Below are 16,266 nucleotides of genomic sequence, written 5' to 3' on the forward strand. Positions count from 1 at the left end.
GGCAAATAATGGAGAAGTGTTATGAGTGGAACAGGGAATTGTATCTATGCTTTATAGATCTAGAAAAGGCATATGACCGGGTTCCTAGGAGGAAGTTATTGTCTGTTCTACAAGATTATGGAATAGGAGGCAAACTTTTGCAAGCAATTAAAGGTCTTTACATGGATAGTCAGGCAGCAGTTAGAGTTGACGGTAAATTGAGTTCATGGTTCAGAGTAGTTTCAGGGGTAAGACAAGGCTGCAACCTGTCTCCACTGTTGTTCATATTATTTATGGATCATATGTTGAAAACAATAGACTGGCTGGGCGAGATTAAGATATGTGAACACAAAATAAGCAGTCTTGCATATGCAGATGACTTAGTTGTGATGGCAGATTCGATTGAAAGTTTGCAAAGTAATATTTCAGAGCTAGATCAGAAATGTAAGGACTATGGTATGAAGATTAGCATCTCCAAAACGAAAGTAATGTCAGTGGGAAAGAAATATAAACGGATTGAGTGCCAAATAGGAGGAACAAAGTTAGAACAGGTGGACGGTTTCAAGTACTTAGGATGCATATTCTCACAGGATGGCAACATAGTGAAAGAACTGGAAGCGAGGTGTAGCAAAGCTAATGCAGTGAGCGCTCAGCTACGATCTACTCTCTTCTGCAAAAAGGAAGTCAGTACCAAGACTAAGTTATCTGTGCACCGTTCGATCTTTCGACCAACTTTGTTGTATGGGAGCGAAAGCTGGGTTGATTCAGGTTACCTTATCCACAAGGTTGAGGTTACGGATATGAAAGTAGCTAGGATGATTGCAGGTACTAGTAGATGGGAACAATGGCAGGAGGGTGTCCACAATGAGGAAATCAAAGAAAAACTGGGAATGAACTCTATAGATGTAGCAGTTATGGCGAACAGGCTTAGATGGTGGGGTCATGTTACACGCATGAGAGAAGCAAGGTTACCCAAGAGACTCATGGATTCAGCAGTAGAGGGTAGGAGGAGTCGGGGCAGACCGAGGGGAAGGTACCTGGATTCGGTTAAGAATGATTTTGAAGTAATAGGTTTAACATCAGAAGAGGCACCAATGTTAGCATTGAATAGGGGATCATGGAGGAACTGTATAAGGGGGGCTATGCTCCAGACTGAACGCTGAAAGGCATAATCAGTCTTAAATGATGATGATGATGATGATGGTGTACACACATTTTGAATGACTGGAGAGTGAGTCACATAAGTTGTTAATCTCAAACATTTCTGCAATAGTTTAATCTATCGTAACACCCAGACGAATTGTAAAAATGTACTTTGTAAGCAATGTACACTCATTTGTCACGGAAACATAGTCGAAATTATATTAATACCAACTTCGTCTTCTTTCTTCCAAATAGATCTCCATTCATTTGTCAGGCGTACCGTAATTCTAAAGGAGACAAATTCAACGACGCTCGACTCTCAAAAACATGGTAGCTCCTTCGAGAAAAGTGCAGACTTTACAACGTAGCTTTTGAGTATCATATAGGAAACTGTCTTTCGTGGGAATTGTTATACCGTACAGAACTTTCCCGCCAGGCCGATGTTATTGATCAGACTTGCAGCAGGTAAGTGAGACTAATGACAAATTCAAAAGAGTTGAGGGAGAAGATAAAAAACTCAATTTTCTCAGTGCCTGGTTCACACCGGTATTGCGTCGGTGCAATAGTCCGTTTATTGTCTACACAAACGACATTACCTGGGTATAAAATCACGAAGTTCTGTATACCACAGGTCAATTTCATATTAAGAACAGAACTAAGTTCTTCGAAACTACTTAATGAAACTCGAAGAGTCAAACGCTGTTGAATTCTCCTCGTTCCATTTAAATAAAAAAAGTTGATACCAACGTCTTTGTATTCTTGCTGCAATATTACTGTGAAAAGAGACTATAGTTCGTTTATTCCTCTGGGAGAAATAATAGATGTGATGTCTTAAATGGTTTTGGAAACAGTTGAGGTTAGGCGCTTACATAGGAATACTTCTTCGCAAGAAAACACGTACACGAGTTTGATTTCATTCAGGAAAGGTCTTACAGAAAATTAAAGTAAAATATGAAGAGTACGATATGTAAATTTACTTTCAGCTATCCTTTTGCTTCCTTTTTTACACATATAGAATTTCACTATTTTACTCAATGAAAATACAAGTGTTTTGACAGACTGTTTCGATCACACTTTAGTAACTTGTCAGTACCACTTTTCTGGTATTGATCCTCTAGATGGGTTGCATACGTTGCGTATGCAGGGTGAAGCGACTTTTAAGTATGTATGTTGTAGTATGCTGTAAAAATTCAAAAGCATAAGGTCAGATGAGAGCATAGCCCTGTCGAAACCGGACAGCCACCTTTTTCTTTTAAATCGATCTTGGCTTTTGAAGTTTTCTTACGTTACCATACACTGAAGATCCCTCCCGGACTGACCCTGTCAGGAATATATAAAATGGCTGAAATGAAATTTTACATCTCCTGTCATAATGAAGACAGAGGGAGCGGACTGGGGGTGATGCAGGCGGAGGGGACGACGGAGGAGGGGAATGGGGTTTTCTTTGTCAGGAGCGGAACTGGCAGCACCCAATACTGACATGACGGCACCATTTACCAAACGCTGACTGTAGAATGCGCGGTAAACTGAGGATTATACATATCGGAGTAACACAATGAAATACTTTAAAATGGTCAGTCGTCGTTTCTGTTCTTGTTTTATTAGAGAAGACACAGAAGACCCAGATTTCGGCTCTTCCCCATGAACCACGCACCTTGCCGTTGGTGGGGAGGCTTGCGTGCCTCAGCGATACAGATGGCCGTACCGTAGGTGCAACCACAACGGAGGGGTATCTGTTGAGAGGCCAGACAAACGTGTGGTTCCTGAAGAGGGGCAGCAGCCTTTTCAGTAGTTGGAGGGGCAACAGACTGGTTGATTGACTGACCTGGCTTTGCAACATTAACCAAAACGGCCTTGCTGTGCTGGTACTGCGAACGGCTGAAAGCAAGGGGAAACTAAGGCCGTAAATTTTCCCGAGGGCATGCAGATTTACTGTATGGATAAATGATGATGGCGTCCTCTTGGGTAAAATATTCCGGAGGTAAAATAGTCCCCCATTCGGATCTCCGGGCGGGGACTACTCAAGAGGACGTCATTATCAGGAAAAAGAAAACTGGCGTTCTACGGATCGGAGCGTCGAATGTCAGATCCCTTAACCGGACAGGTAGATTAGAAAATTTAAAAAGGGAAATGGATAGGTTAAAGATAGATATAGTGGGAATTAGTGAAGTTCGGTGGCAGGAGGAACAAGACTTTTGGTCGGGTGAATACATGGTTATAAACACAAAAACAAATAGGGGTAATGCAGGAGTAGGTTAATAATGAATAAAAATATAGGAATGCGGGTAGGCTACTACAAACAGCATAGTGAACGCATTATTGTGGCCAAGATAGACACGAAGCCCATGCCTACTACAGTAGTACAAGTTTATATGCCAACTAACTCTGCAGATGATGAAGAAATTGAAGAAATGTAAGATGAGATAAAAGAAATTATTCAGGTAGTCAAGGGAGACGAAAATTTAATAGTCATGAGTGACTGGAATTCGAGAGTAGGAAAAGGGAGAGAAGGAAACATAGTAGGTGAATATGGATTGGGGGAAAGAAATGAAAGAGGAAGCCGCCTGGTAGAGTTTTACACAAAGCATAACTTAATCATAGCTAACAATTGGTTCAAAAATCATGAAAGAAGGTTGTATACATGGAAGAATCCTGTAGATACTAGAAGGTATCAGATAGATTATATAATGGTAAGACAGAGATTTAGGAACCAGGTTTTAAATTGTAAGACATTTCCAGGGGCAGATGTGGACTCTGACCACAATCTATTGGTTATGAACAGTAGATTAAAACTGAAGAAACTGCAAAAAGGTGGGAATTTAGGAAGATGGGACCTGCGTAAACTGAAAGAACCAGAGGTTGTACAGAGTTTCAGGGAGAGCATAAGGGAACAATGGACTGGAATGGGGGAAAGAAGTACAGTAGAAGAAGAATGGGTAGCTCTGAGGGATGAAGTAGTGAAGGCAGCAGAGGATCAAGTAGGTAAAAAGACGAGGGCTACTGGAACTCCTTGGGTAACAGAAGAAATATTGAACTTAATTGACGAAAGGAGAAAATATAAAAATGCAGCAAATGAAGCAGGCAAAAAGGAGTACAGACGTCTCAAAAATGAGATCGACAGGAAGTGCAAAATGGCTAAGCAGGGATGGCTAGAGGACAAATGTAAGGATGTAGAGGCTTATCTCACTAGGGGTAAGATAGATACTGCCTACAGGAAAATTAAAGAGACCTTTGGAGAAAAGATAGCCACTTGAATGAATATCAAGAGCTCAGATGGAAACCCAGTTCTAAGCAAAGAAGGAAAGCAGAAAGGTGGAAGGAGTATATAGAGGGTCTATACAAGGGCGATGTACTTGAGGACAATATTATGGAAATGGAAGAGGATGTAGATGAAGACGAAATGGGAGATACTATACTGCGTGAAGAGTTTGACAGAGCACTGAAAGACCTGAGTCGAAACAAGGCCACAGGAGTAGACAACATTCCATTAGAACTACTGATGGCCTTGGGAGAGCCAGTCCTGACAAAACTCTACCATCTGGTGACAAAGATGTATGAGGCAGGCGAAATACCCTCAGACTTCAAGAAGAATATAATAATTCCAATCCCAAAGAAAGCAGGTGTTGACCGATGGGAAAATTATCGAACTATCAGTTTAATAAGTCACAGTTGCAAAATACTAACGCGAATTCTTTACAGACGAATGGAAAAACTGGTAGAAGCCGACCTCGGGGAAGATCAGTTTGGATTCCGTAGAAATATTGGAACACGTGAGGCAATACTAACCTTACGACGTACCTTAGAAGAAAGATTAAGTAAAGGCAAACCAACATTTCTAGTATTTGTAGACTTAGAGAAAGCTTTTGACAATGCTGACTGGAATACTCTCTTTCAAATTCTAAAGGTGGCAGGGGTAAAATACAGGGAGCGAAAGGCTATTTACAATTTGTACAGAAACCAGATGGCAGTTATAAGAGAGGAGGGGCATGAAAGGGAAGCAGTGGTTGGGAAAGGAGTGAGACAGGGTTGTAGCCTCTCCCCGATGTTATTCAATCTGTATATTGAGCAAGCAGTAAAGGAAACAAAAGAAAAATTCGGAGTACGTATTAAAATCCATGGAGAAGAAATAAAAACTTTGAGGTTCGCCGATGACATTGTAATTCTGTCAGAGACAGCAAAGGACTTGGAAGAGCGGTTGAACGGAATGGACAGTGTTTTGAAAGGAGGATATAAGATGAACATCAACAAAAGCAAAACGAGGATAATGGAATGTAGTCGAATTAAGTCGGGTGATGCTGAGGGAATTAGATTAGGAAATGAGACACTTAAAGCAGTAAAGGAGTTTTGCTATTTGGGGAGCAAAATAACTGATGATGGTCGAAGTAGAGAAGATATAAAGTGTAGACTGGCAATGGCAAGGAAAGCGTTTCTGAAGAAGAGAAATTTGTTAACATTGAGTATAGATTTAAGTGTCATGAAGTCGTTTCTGAAAGTATTAGTATGGAGTGTAGCCATGTATGGAAGAGAAACATGGACGATAAATAGTTTAGACAAGAAAAGAATAGAAGCTTTCGAAATGTGGTGCTACTGAAGAATGCTGAAGATTAGATGGGTAGATCACATAACTAATGATGAAGTATTGAATAGAATTGGGGAGAAGAGGAGTATGTGGCACAACTTGACAAAAAGAAGGGACCGGTTGGTAGGACATGTTCTGAGGCATCAAGGGATCACCAATTTAGCATTGGAGGGCAGCGTGGAGGGTAAAAATCATAGAGGGAGACCAAGAGATGAATACACTAATCAGATTCAGAAGGATGTAGGTTGCAGTAAGTACTGGGAGATGAAGAAGCTTGCACAGGATAGAGTAGCATGGAGAGCTGCATCAAACCAGTCTCAGGACTGAAGACCACAACAACAACAACCAGACTTCGGCTAGTAACTAGCCATTATCAATGCTAAAAGTGCGAGAAGTGCATGTTCAGAGCCAAGTATATAAAAGTTACAACTCGTGACATAACCTGTATACTTTGTACATTAAATTCATGCTAGTATTTCGGAGTTGTTATACCGGGTGATCAAAAAGTCAGTATAAATTTTAAAACTTAATAAACCACGGTATAATGTAGATAGAGAGGTAAAAATTGCACACATGCTTGGAATGACATGGGGCTTTATTAGAACTTAAAAAAAAGTATTGCTAGACGCGTGAAAGATCTCTTGCGCGCGTCGCTTGGCCTCCCAGGTCCCCAGACCTCAGTCAGTGCGCCAATTGCTTTGGGGTTCCCTGAAGTCGCAAGTGTATCGCGATCAACCGACATCTCTAGAGATGCTGAAAGACAACATCCGACGCCAATGCCTCACCATAACTGCGCACCTGCTTTACAGCGCTGTTCACAACATTATTTCTTGACTACAGCAATTGTTGAGGAATGATGAGCATTTCCTTTAAAGAACATCATCTTTGCTTTGTCTTACTTTGCTATGCTAATTATTGCTATCTGATCAGATGAAGCGCCATCTGTCGGACATTTTTTGAACGTTTGTATTTTTTTTTGGTTCTAATAAACCCCATGTCATTCCAAACACGCGTGTCAATTTGTACCTCTCTATCTCCATTATTCCGTGATTTATTCAGTTTTCAAATTTATACTGACTTTTTGATCACCCGGTACATGCCTTAGTACGTCTACACCTGTGGTTGAGGCTCTTTTCACAGTAAAGTAGGCTTCTGAAAGCCATGAAACCGACTCTGATACTGTAATGGCTGGATGTTTGGAGTTATAAGGGGTGAAGAAGAACATTCCGTTCGAGGGCCACACAGTCCAGAGTCGGTATGCCAATCAGGCAAGATCGGTCTGAGCACTGAGCGAATCACTCCACCGTCGCACCAGATTGAAGACACTCGTCTGGCAAAACCCCGCGACACGCTGCGTGCGTAGCTGCCTGCTGCACGTCCTCCTCCGACAAGAATCGTCGAGCCTTAAAGGCCTTCTTTAAGGGATCGAAGAGGTGGTGATGGCAAAGGGAGAGATCAGACTATAGGGCGAATGCTCCGGTGTCTCCCACTTGAGTTGGAGTAACTTCTGCGTTGTAGGGGACACGCATTAATCGCGACCAGCACGGAAATTAGCGCCCCATCCCACAACTGTGGTTTTTGACAGGCATCCTGCCCCAAACACGTTATTCATGCTACGATGGCTGTCTGCCGGTACTTGTCTTTCGGTAGCGACGAAACAAATAACAGCACGTTCGTGCTGTTTGGATGCATTTGGTAATAACGTCGCCAAATGGAATGATCATATAATGTTGATAGTCGGTAAAGCAGATACCAGACTGAGATTCATTGGGAGAATCCTAAAGAAATGCAATCCGAAAACAAAGGAAGTAGGTTACAGTACACTTGTTCGCCCACTGCTTGAATATTGCTCACAAATGTGGGATCCGTACCAGGTAGGGTTGATAGAGGAGATAGAGAAGATCCAACGGAGAGCAGCGCGCTTCATTACAGGATCATTTAGTAATCGCGAAAGCGTTGCGGAGATTATAGATAAACTCCAGTGGAAGACTCTGCAAGAGAGACGCTCAGTAGCTCGGTGCGGGCTTTTGTGGAAGTTTCGAGAACATGCCTTCACCGAGGGCTCAAGCAGTACATTGCTCCCTCCTACACATCTCGCGAAGAGACCATGAGGATAAAATCAGAGAGATTAGAGCCCACACAGAGGCATACCGACAATCTTTCTTTCCACGAACAATACGAGGCTGGAATAGAAGGGAGAACCGATATACTGGAAGTACCGTCCGCCACACACCGTCAGGTGGCTTGCGGAATATGGCTGTAGATGTAGATGTAGATAGTTCACGTTTTCGCTTTTACTGAGACGAATGCCACACTACACACTAATGCCTTGTCTACTTGTCGGTTGTTATATACCCTCATTGCAGTAGCGCTACGTCGCATATACGCTGCAGCAACGTCCTCACGCGAAAGTTTTTGCCCCTTATAGTTACTATTTGTACAGTATTAAAGTAACCGGTGATAGTGTGGGAAGTGACAAGTGGGTCAGTGGTAGGAAACGTCTAGCACAAATGCAACACAGGTAGTGTAGGGTGTCTGCCCGTGATGGAACAAGTATTTGATGAAAGTCGTGAAAATGAATCTGATACTGAACAAATTTAAATTTATATCCATGACCTAAAGTTGACTGGTAACTCTAGACATTTGTGAAACGCCTTCCTCCTGTGAGCATGGAGAACATAGACATCCCTGGGGTTGTGAAGCAGCTGAATGGGTTGAAAATAAATAAATCCCCAGGTCCTGATGGGATTCCAATTCGGTTTTACAGAGAGTACTCTACTGCACTAAATTGGTGATCCCTTGATGCCTCAGAACATGTCCTACCAACCGATCCCTTCTTCTGGTCACGTTGTGCCACAAACTCTTCTCCCCAGTTCTATTCAATACCTCCTCATTAGTTATGTGATCTACCCATCTAATCTTCAGCATTCTTCAGTAGCACCACATTTCGAAAACTTCTATTCTTTTCTTGTCCAAACTATTTATCGTCCACGTTTCACTTCCATACATGGCTACACTCCATACAAATACTTTCAGAAACGACTTCCTGACATTTAAATCTATACTCGATGTTAACAAATTTTTCTTCTTCAGAAACGCTTTCCTTGCCATTCCCAGTCTACATTTTATATCCTCTCTACTTCGACCATCATCAGTCATTTTGCTCCTTTACTACTTTAAGTGTCTCATTTCCTAATCTAATTCCCTGAGCGTCACCCGACTTAATTCGACTACATTCCATCATCCTCGTTTTGCTTTTGTTGATGTTCATCTTATACCCTCCTTTCAAGACGCTGTCCATTCCGTTCAACTGCTCTTCCAAGTCCAAGTCCATTGCTCTTCCAAGTCCTTTGCTGTCTGAGTGTGAGAAAATTAATCAAGTTCTGTTTAAAGTTGGTCACCGTCTTCGAGCCACTCACATACTTGGAAACCAATCCCATATGCTCGTACCTTAGTTAGGAGTCTGCAGTGGGGCACAGAGTCAAACGCTTTCCGGAAGTCAAGGAATATGGCATCCGTCTGATACCGTTCATCCATGGTTCGCAAGATATCATGTGAAAAAAGGGCGAGTTGCGGAGTAGGTATTAAATCAATGGTGGAGAAATAAAAACTTTGAGGTTCGCCGATGAGATTGTAATTCTGCAGCTCCAGAACCGACTCGAAAGCAGATGGCAGTTATAAGAGTCGAGGAACATGAAAGGGAAGCAGTGGTTGGGAAGGGAATGAGACAGGGTTGTAGCCGCTCCCCGATGTTATTCAATCTGTATATTGAGCAAGCAATAAAGGAAACAAAAGAAAAGTTCGGAGTAGGTATTAAAATCCATGGAGAAGAAATAAAAACTTTGAGGTTCGCCGATGACATTGTAATTCTGTCAGAGACAGCAAAGGACTTGGAAGAGCAGTTGAACGGAATGGATGGTGTCTTGAAGGGAGGATATAAGATGAACATCAACAAAAGCAAAACGAGGATAATGGAATGTAGTCGAATTAAGTCGGGTGATGTTGAGGGTATTAGATTAGGAAATGAGACACTTAAAGTAGTAAAGGAGTTTTGCTATTTGGGGAGCAAATATTCTTTGTGGACTCCATTACGCATCTGCTCGATAATGTGTCTCAAGACGCATCTCGACCAGACAAAGCCTTTCTGGCGAATGAAAATGATGGCCGCGACTCTTAAGTAATAGAACCCAGTACGTTGTCCTCGATGGTGAGTGTGCATCGGAGGTGAGGGTATCATCTGGAGTGCCCCAGGGAAGTGTGGAAGGTCCGCTGTTGCTTCCTGTCTACATAAATGATCTTTTGGATAGGGTGGATAGCAATGTGCGGCTGTTTGCTGGTGATGCTGTGGTGTACGGGAAGGAGTCGTCATTGAGTGACTGTAGGGGGATACAAGATGACTTGGACAGGATTTGTGATTGGTGTAAAGAATGGCTCAAATGGCTCTGAGCACTATGGGACTCAACTGCTGAGGTCATTAGTCCCCTAGAACTTAGAACTAGTTAAACCTAACTAACCTAAGGGCATCACACACATCCATGCCCGAGGCAGGATTCGAACCTGCGACCGTAGCGGTCTTGCGGTTCCAGACTGCAGCGCCTAGAACCGCACGGCCACTTCGGCCGGCTTTAAAGGAACAACAGTGAAAGTAAGATGGAGGTTCCAGTGGTAATTTCTCATCTATAACTACGTGCTTCCCCTCCTTGTGCGGACTTCAGTCATTCTGCATTCCTTGTGGAGCCAGCTGTGTGCAGTTGGGAGCTAGACTCTAGCGCGCGGCGACTCACCGTCAGCCCCTGGCCTTGGCGGCGTCGGCGGCGCGGGCGGGCGCGCGCTATATGCGCGACTCGGGGCCGGCGGCGTCCAGCGGTGACGTCACGGTGACGACGGTGGGCGCGTCCTCGCTGTTGGAGTCTCCGCTGGCGCTGTGCAGCTCCAGCGAGTCCGGCGGCGCCCGCAGGCCGCAGCGCGCCTTGCCTGGCCCGCCGGGCGACGCCGACGGCGACGGCCCGCACTCTGCACACACACCGACAACACTTGCACTCCCTCCTCTCTCTACACTCCGCAGAACGGGGGAGGGTACCCTAGCCCGTACTCCCAGCAAGTGAAGGCGGCATCTTGCCCTTAGGTTGCATATTTAAGAAGACATCTACATCTACGTCTACATGGATACTCTGCAAATCACATTTAAGTACCTGGCAGAGGGTTCATCGAACCACCTTCACAATTCTCTATTATTCCAATCTCGTATAGCGCGCGGAAAGAATGAACACCTATACAGGGTGAGTCACCTAACGTTACCGCTGGATATATTTCGTAAACCACATCAAATACTGACGAATCGATTCCACAGACCGAACGTGCGGAGAGGGGCTAGTGTAATCGGTTAATACAAACCATTAAAAAAATGTACGGGAGTATGTTTTTTAACACAAACCTACGTTTTTTTAAATGGAACCCCGTTAGTTTTGTTAGCACATCTGAACATATAAACAAATACGTAATCAGTGCCGTTTGTTGCATTGTGAAATGTTAATTACATCCGGAGATATTGTAACCTAAAGTTGACGCTTGAGTACCACTCCTCCGCTGTTCGAGCGTGTGTATCGGAGAGCACCGAATTACGTAGGGATCCAAAGGGAACGGTGATGGACCTTAGGTACAGAAGAGACTGGAACAGCACATTACGTCCACATGCTAACACCTTTTTATTGGTCTTTTTCACTGACGCACGTGTACATTGCCATGAGGGGTGAGGTACACGTACACTCGTGGTTTCCGTTTTCAATTACGGAATGGAATAGAGTGTGTCCCGACATGTCAGGCCAATAGATGTTCAGTGTGGTGGCCATCATTTGCTGCACACAATTGCAATCCCTGGCGTAATTAATGTTGTACACGCCGCAGTACATCTAGTGTAATGTCGCCGCAGGCTGCCACAATACGTTGTTTCATATCCTCTGAGGTTGTAGGCACATCACGGTACACATTTTCCTTTAACGTACCCCACAGAAAAAAGTCCAGAGGTGTAAGATCAGGAGAACGGGCTGGCCAATTTACGCGTCCTCCACGTCTTATGAAACGCCAGTCGAACGTATACCTCACCCCTCATGGTAATGTACATGTGCGTCAGTGAAAAAGACCAATAAAAAGGTGTTAGCATGTGGGCGTAATGTGCTGTTCCAGTCTCTTCTGTACCTAAGGTCCATCACCGTTCCCTTTGGATCCCTAAGTAATTCGGTGCTCTCCGATACACACGATCGAACAGCGGAGGAGTGGTACTCAAGCGTCAACTTTAGGTTACAATATCTCCGGCTGTAATTAACATTTTACAATGCAACAAACGGCACTGATTACGTATTTGTTTATATGTTCAGATGCGCTAACAAAACTAACGGGGTTCCATTTAAAAAAACGTAGGTCTGTCTTAAAAAACATACTTCCGTGCATTTTTTTATGGTTTGTATTAACCAATTACACTAGCCCCTCTCCTCACGTTCGGTCTGTGGAATCGATTCGTCAGTATTTGATGTGCTTTACGAAATATATCCAACGGTAATGTTAGGTGACTCACCCTGTATATTTCTGTACGAGCTCTGATTTCCCTTATTTTATCGTGGTTTTCGTTCCTCCCTATGTAGGTCGGTGTCAACAATATACAGCCTGTTACAAAAAAGTACGGCCGGCCGGAGTGGACGTGCGGTTCTAGGCGCTGCAGTCTGGAGCCGAGCGACCGCTATGGTCGCAGGTTCGAATCCTGCCTCGGGCATGGATGTGTGTGATGTCCTTAGGTTAGTTAGGTTTAATTAGTTCTAAGTTCTAGGCGACTAATGACCTCAGATGTTAAGTCGCATAGTGCTCAGAGCCATTTGAACAAAAAGGTACGGTCAAACTTTCATGAAACATTCCTCACACACAAATAAGAAAAGATGTTATGTCGACATGTGTCCGGAAACGGTTAATTTCCATGTTAGAGCTCATTTTAGTTTCGTCAGTATGTACTGTACTTCCTCGATTCACCGCCAGTTGGCCCAATTGATGAAGGTAATGTTGACTTCGGTGCTTGTGTTGACATGCGACTCATTGCTCTACAGTACTAGCATCAAGCACATCAGTACGTAGCATCAACAGGTTAGTGTTCATCACGAACGTGGTTTTGCAATCATTGCAATGTTTACAAATGCGGAGTTGGCAGATGCCCATTTGATGTATGGATTAGCACGGGGCAATAGCCGTGGCGCGGTACGTTTGTATCGAGACAGATTTCCAGAACGAAGGTGTCCCGACAGGAAGACGTTCGAAGCAATTGATCGGCGTCTTAGGGAGCACGGAACATTCCAGCCTATGACTCGCGACTGGGGAAGACCTAGAACGACGGAGACACCTGCAATGGACGAGGCAATTCTTCGTGCAGTTGACGATAACCCTAATGTCAGCGTCAGAGAAGTTGCTGCGGTACAAGGTTACGTTGACCACGTCACTGTATGGAGAGTGCTACGGGAGAACCAGTTGTTTCCGTTCCATGTACAGCGTGTGCAGGCACTATCAGCAGCTGATTGGCCTCCACGGGTACACTTCTGCGAATGGTTCATCCAACAATGTGTCAGTTATTTCAGTGCAATGTTCTCTTTACGGATGAGGCTTCATTCCAACGTGATCAAATTGTAAATTTTCACAATCAACATGTGTGGGCTGTTGACAATCCTCACGCAACTGTGCAATCACGTCATCAGCACAGATTTTCTGTGAACGTTTGGCAGGCATTGTTGGTGATGTCTTGATTGGGCCCCATGTTCTTCCACCTACGCTCAATGGAGCATGTTATCTTGATTTCATACGGGATACTCTACGTGTGCTGCTAGAACATGTGCCTTTACAAGTACGACACAACATGTGGTTCATGCACGATGGAGCTCCTGCACATTTCAGTCGAAGTGTTCGTACGCTTCTCAACAACAGATTCGGTGACCGATGGATTGGTAGAGGCGGACCAATTCCATGTCCTCCACGCTCTCCTTACCTCAACCCTCTTGACTTTCATTTATGGGGGCATTTGAAAGCTCTTGTCTACGCAACCCCGGTACCAAATGTAGAGACTCTGTGTGCTCGTATTGTGGACGGCTGTGATACAATACGCCATTCTCCAGGCCTGCATCAGTGCATCAGGGATTCCATGGGACGGAGGGTGGATGCATATATCCTCGCTAACGGAGCACATTTTGAACATTTCCTGCAACAAAGTGTTTGAAGTCACGTCGGTACGTTCTGTTGCTGTGTGTTTCCATTCCATGATTAATGTGATTTGAATAGAAGTAATGAAATGAGCTCTAACATAGAAAGTAAGCGTTTCCGGACAAATTTCCACATAACACATTTTCTTTGTGTGAGAGGAATGTTTTCTGAAAGTTTGGCTGTACCTTTTTGTAACACCCTGTATTTTTGCATTCGGAGGAGAAAGTTGGTGATTGGAATTTCGTGAGAAAATTACGTAGCAACGCAACACGGCTTTCTTTTAACGATTTCCAGCCCAAATCCTATATCATTTCTGTGACACTTTGTCCCATATTTCGCGATAATACAAAACGTGCTGCCTTTCTTTGAACTTTTTCGATGTACTCCGTCAGTCCTATCTGGTAAGGATCCCACACCGGGCAGCAGTATTCCAAAAGAGGACGGACGAGCGTAGTGTAGGCAGTCTCCTTAGTAGGTGTGTTACATTTTCTAAGTGTCCTGCCAATAAAACGCAGCCTTTGGTTAGCCTTCCCCACAACATTTTCTGTGTATTCCTTCCAATTTAAGTTGTTCATAATTGTCATACCTAGGTATTTAGTTGAATTTACGGCTTTTAGATTAGACTGATTCGTCATGTAACCGAAGTTTAACGCGTTCTTTTTAGCACTCATGTGGATGACCTCACAGTTTTCGTTATTTAGGGTCAACTGGCACTTTTCGCACCATTCAGATATTTTTTCTAAATCGTTTTGCAGGTCGTTTTGATCTTATGATGACTTTATTAGTCGATAAACGACAGCGTCATCTGCAAACAACCGCAGACAGGTGCTCAGATTGTCTCCCAAATCGTTTATATAGGTAAGGAACAGTAAAGGGCCTATAACACTACCTTGGGGAACGCCAGAAACCACTTCTGGTTTTCTCGATGACTTTTCGTCAGTTACTACGAACTGTGACCTCTCTGACAAGAAATCGCAAATTCAGTCACATAACTGAGACGATATTCCATAAGCACGCAATTTCACTACGACCCGCTTGTGTGGTACCGTGTTCAAAAGCCTTCCGGAAATCCAGGAGTACGGAATCGATCTGAAATCCCTTGTCAGTAGCACACTCCACTTCGTGTGAACAGAGCTAGTTGCGTTTCACAGGAAAGACGTTTTCTTGAGATATAACTGATTTGCTGAGAGTACAGGTGGTAAAAGTGAGATTTCATAACAAAATGATCTAAGTGCACAATTGGAAAAGGTAAAAATGTTGATATCTTCTGAGTAAATGTTATTATATAAAAAAGTAGTAGTTTTTTTGTCCGCTGGTTTGTATTGCGAGTCAGCGAGACCGTCGGTACTGCTTATTTTTAACAATGTTTTCCGTGCTTTATGTTGAATCAGCAAACGCGCAATGTAAGTTGCGTTCCAGGTTCGTTTGCTTTCTCGCTTTTTCTGTCATTGCTACCGCAGTCTTTGAGTTGCAGCGAAATGAATCGGTGTTCTTCCGCTTCCTTTCATAATAATGGATACTCGCCACCATCATTCCGCCAAATGTAGCAAGTTCTTGTTATCAAACTCCGAAGGTTGTCCAGAAAGTAAGTTCCGCTCGGTCGCTAAATGGAAACCACAGTGAAAATCAGAAACGTTTTATTTACAACAGTTAGCTACACTTCCCAGATACTTCTCCGACTTAGACATTTGTCGGAGCGTTGTACCAAATTTCCAATACCATCGTCATAGAAGGCAGCCACCTGTGCTTTCCGATAATTCTCCACGCTGGTCTATAGCGGGTAACCTGCGCCCAAGTGTTGTCTTTGTATCCAGCGTTTCATGTGAACAGAGATGATACTCATGACGAGCCAATTAGGGCTGTGTTGTGGGTGATCGAACACTTACCATCGAAAAGGCTGCAGGAGCGTCTCCACTGCCCCTGCAGAGTGCGGCTGAGAATTGCCATGAAGAAGGAAGTGCGTGGCAGTTGTGTTAGGTGGGCTGCATTCATTAAGGCGAAGCCTCTTAATGGGCCCTCCTACTTGGCGGGAGACATTGTTGTTATAGGCACCTTTACTCGCTCACAGTGCGCTCACAACTGGAAAGAGCGTCTTGATGCGATCGACGGTCATACTAGAGACACTGCTCAAGACGTCTGTGCACAGGTTCATCGGCTTTGCACTGTGGTGTCCATTTCACGACTAATCGGAACTTACTTTCTGGACAACCCTCGTATTTTCAATGTGTAGGTCTAAGAAATTGTACTTTTGCTCGAACTTCACTGTATGAAAATATTTCTTCACTGACTGAGAATGGTTTTTGAAATCAGGCAATTTTCCCAATCAAGAAAATAGA

At 43.7% G+C, this 16,266-nt stretch overlaps 1 protein-coding gene across 5 annotated transcripts in view; it reads right to left on the bottom strand.

The window, feature by feature from the left end:
* LOC126163160 (inward rectifier potassium channel 4-like) overlaps positions 1-16,266 on the bottom strand; it is a 717,192-nt gene that overhangs the window by 303,748 nt on the left and 397,178 nt on the right. For 4 of the 5 annotated variants that reach the window (XM_049920096.1, XM_049920094.1, XM_049920093.1 and 1 more), the window contains exon 6: positions 10,486-10,714. The exons of the other annotated variant lie outside the window; for it this stretch is intronic. In XM_049920096.1, coding sequence (XP_049776053.1) covers positions 10,533-10,714 — 182 coding nt within the window. In that variant the 3' untranslated portion in view covers positions 10,486-10,532. The remainder of the gene's footprint in view (positions 1-10,485; positions 10,715-16,266) is intronic. 5 annotated transcript variants of the gene reach the window in all.

Source organism: Schistocerca cancellata, chromosome 2, assembly GCF_023864275.1.
Source record: "Schistocerca cancellata isolate TAMUIC-IGC-003103 chromosome 2, iqSchCanc2.1, whole genome shotgun sequence".
NCBI classification, from domain to species: domain Eukaryota; kingdom Metazoa; phylum Arthropoda; class Insecta; order Orthoptera; family Acrididae; genus Schistocerca; species Schistocerca cancellata.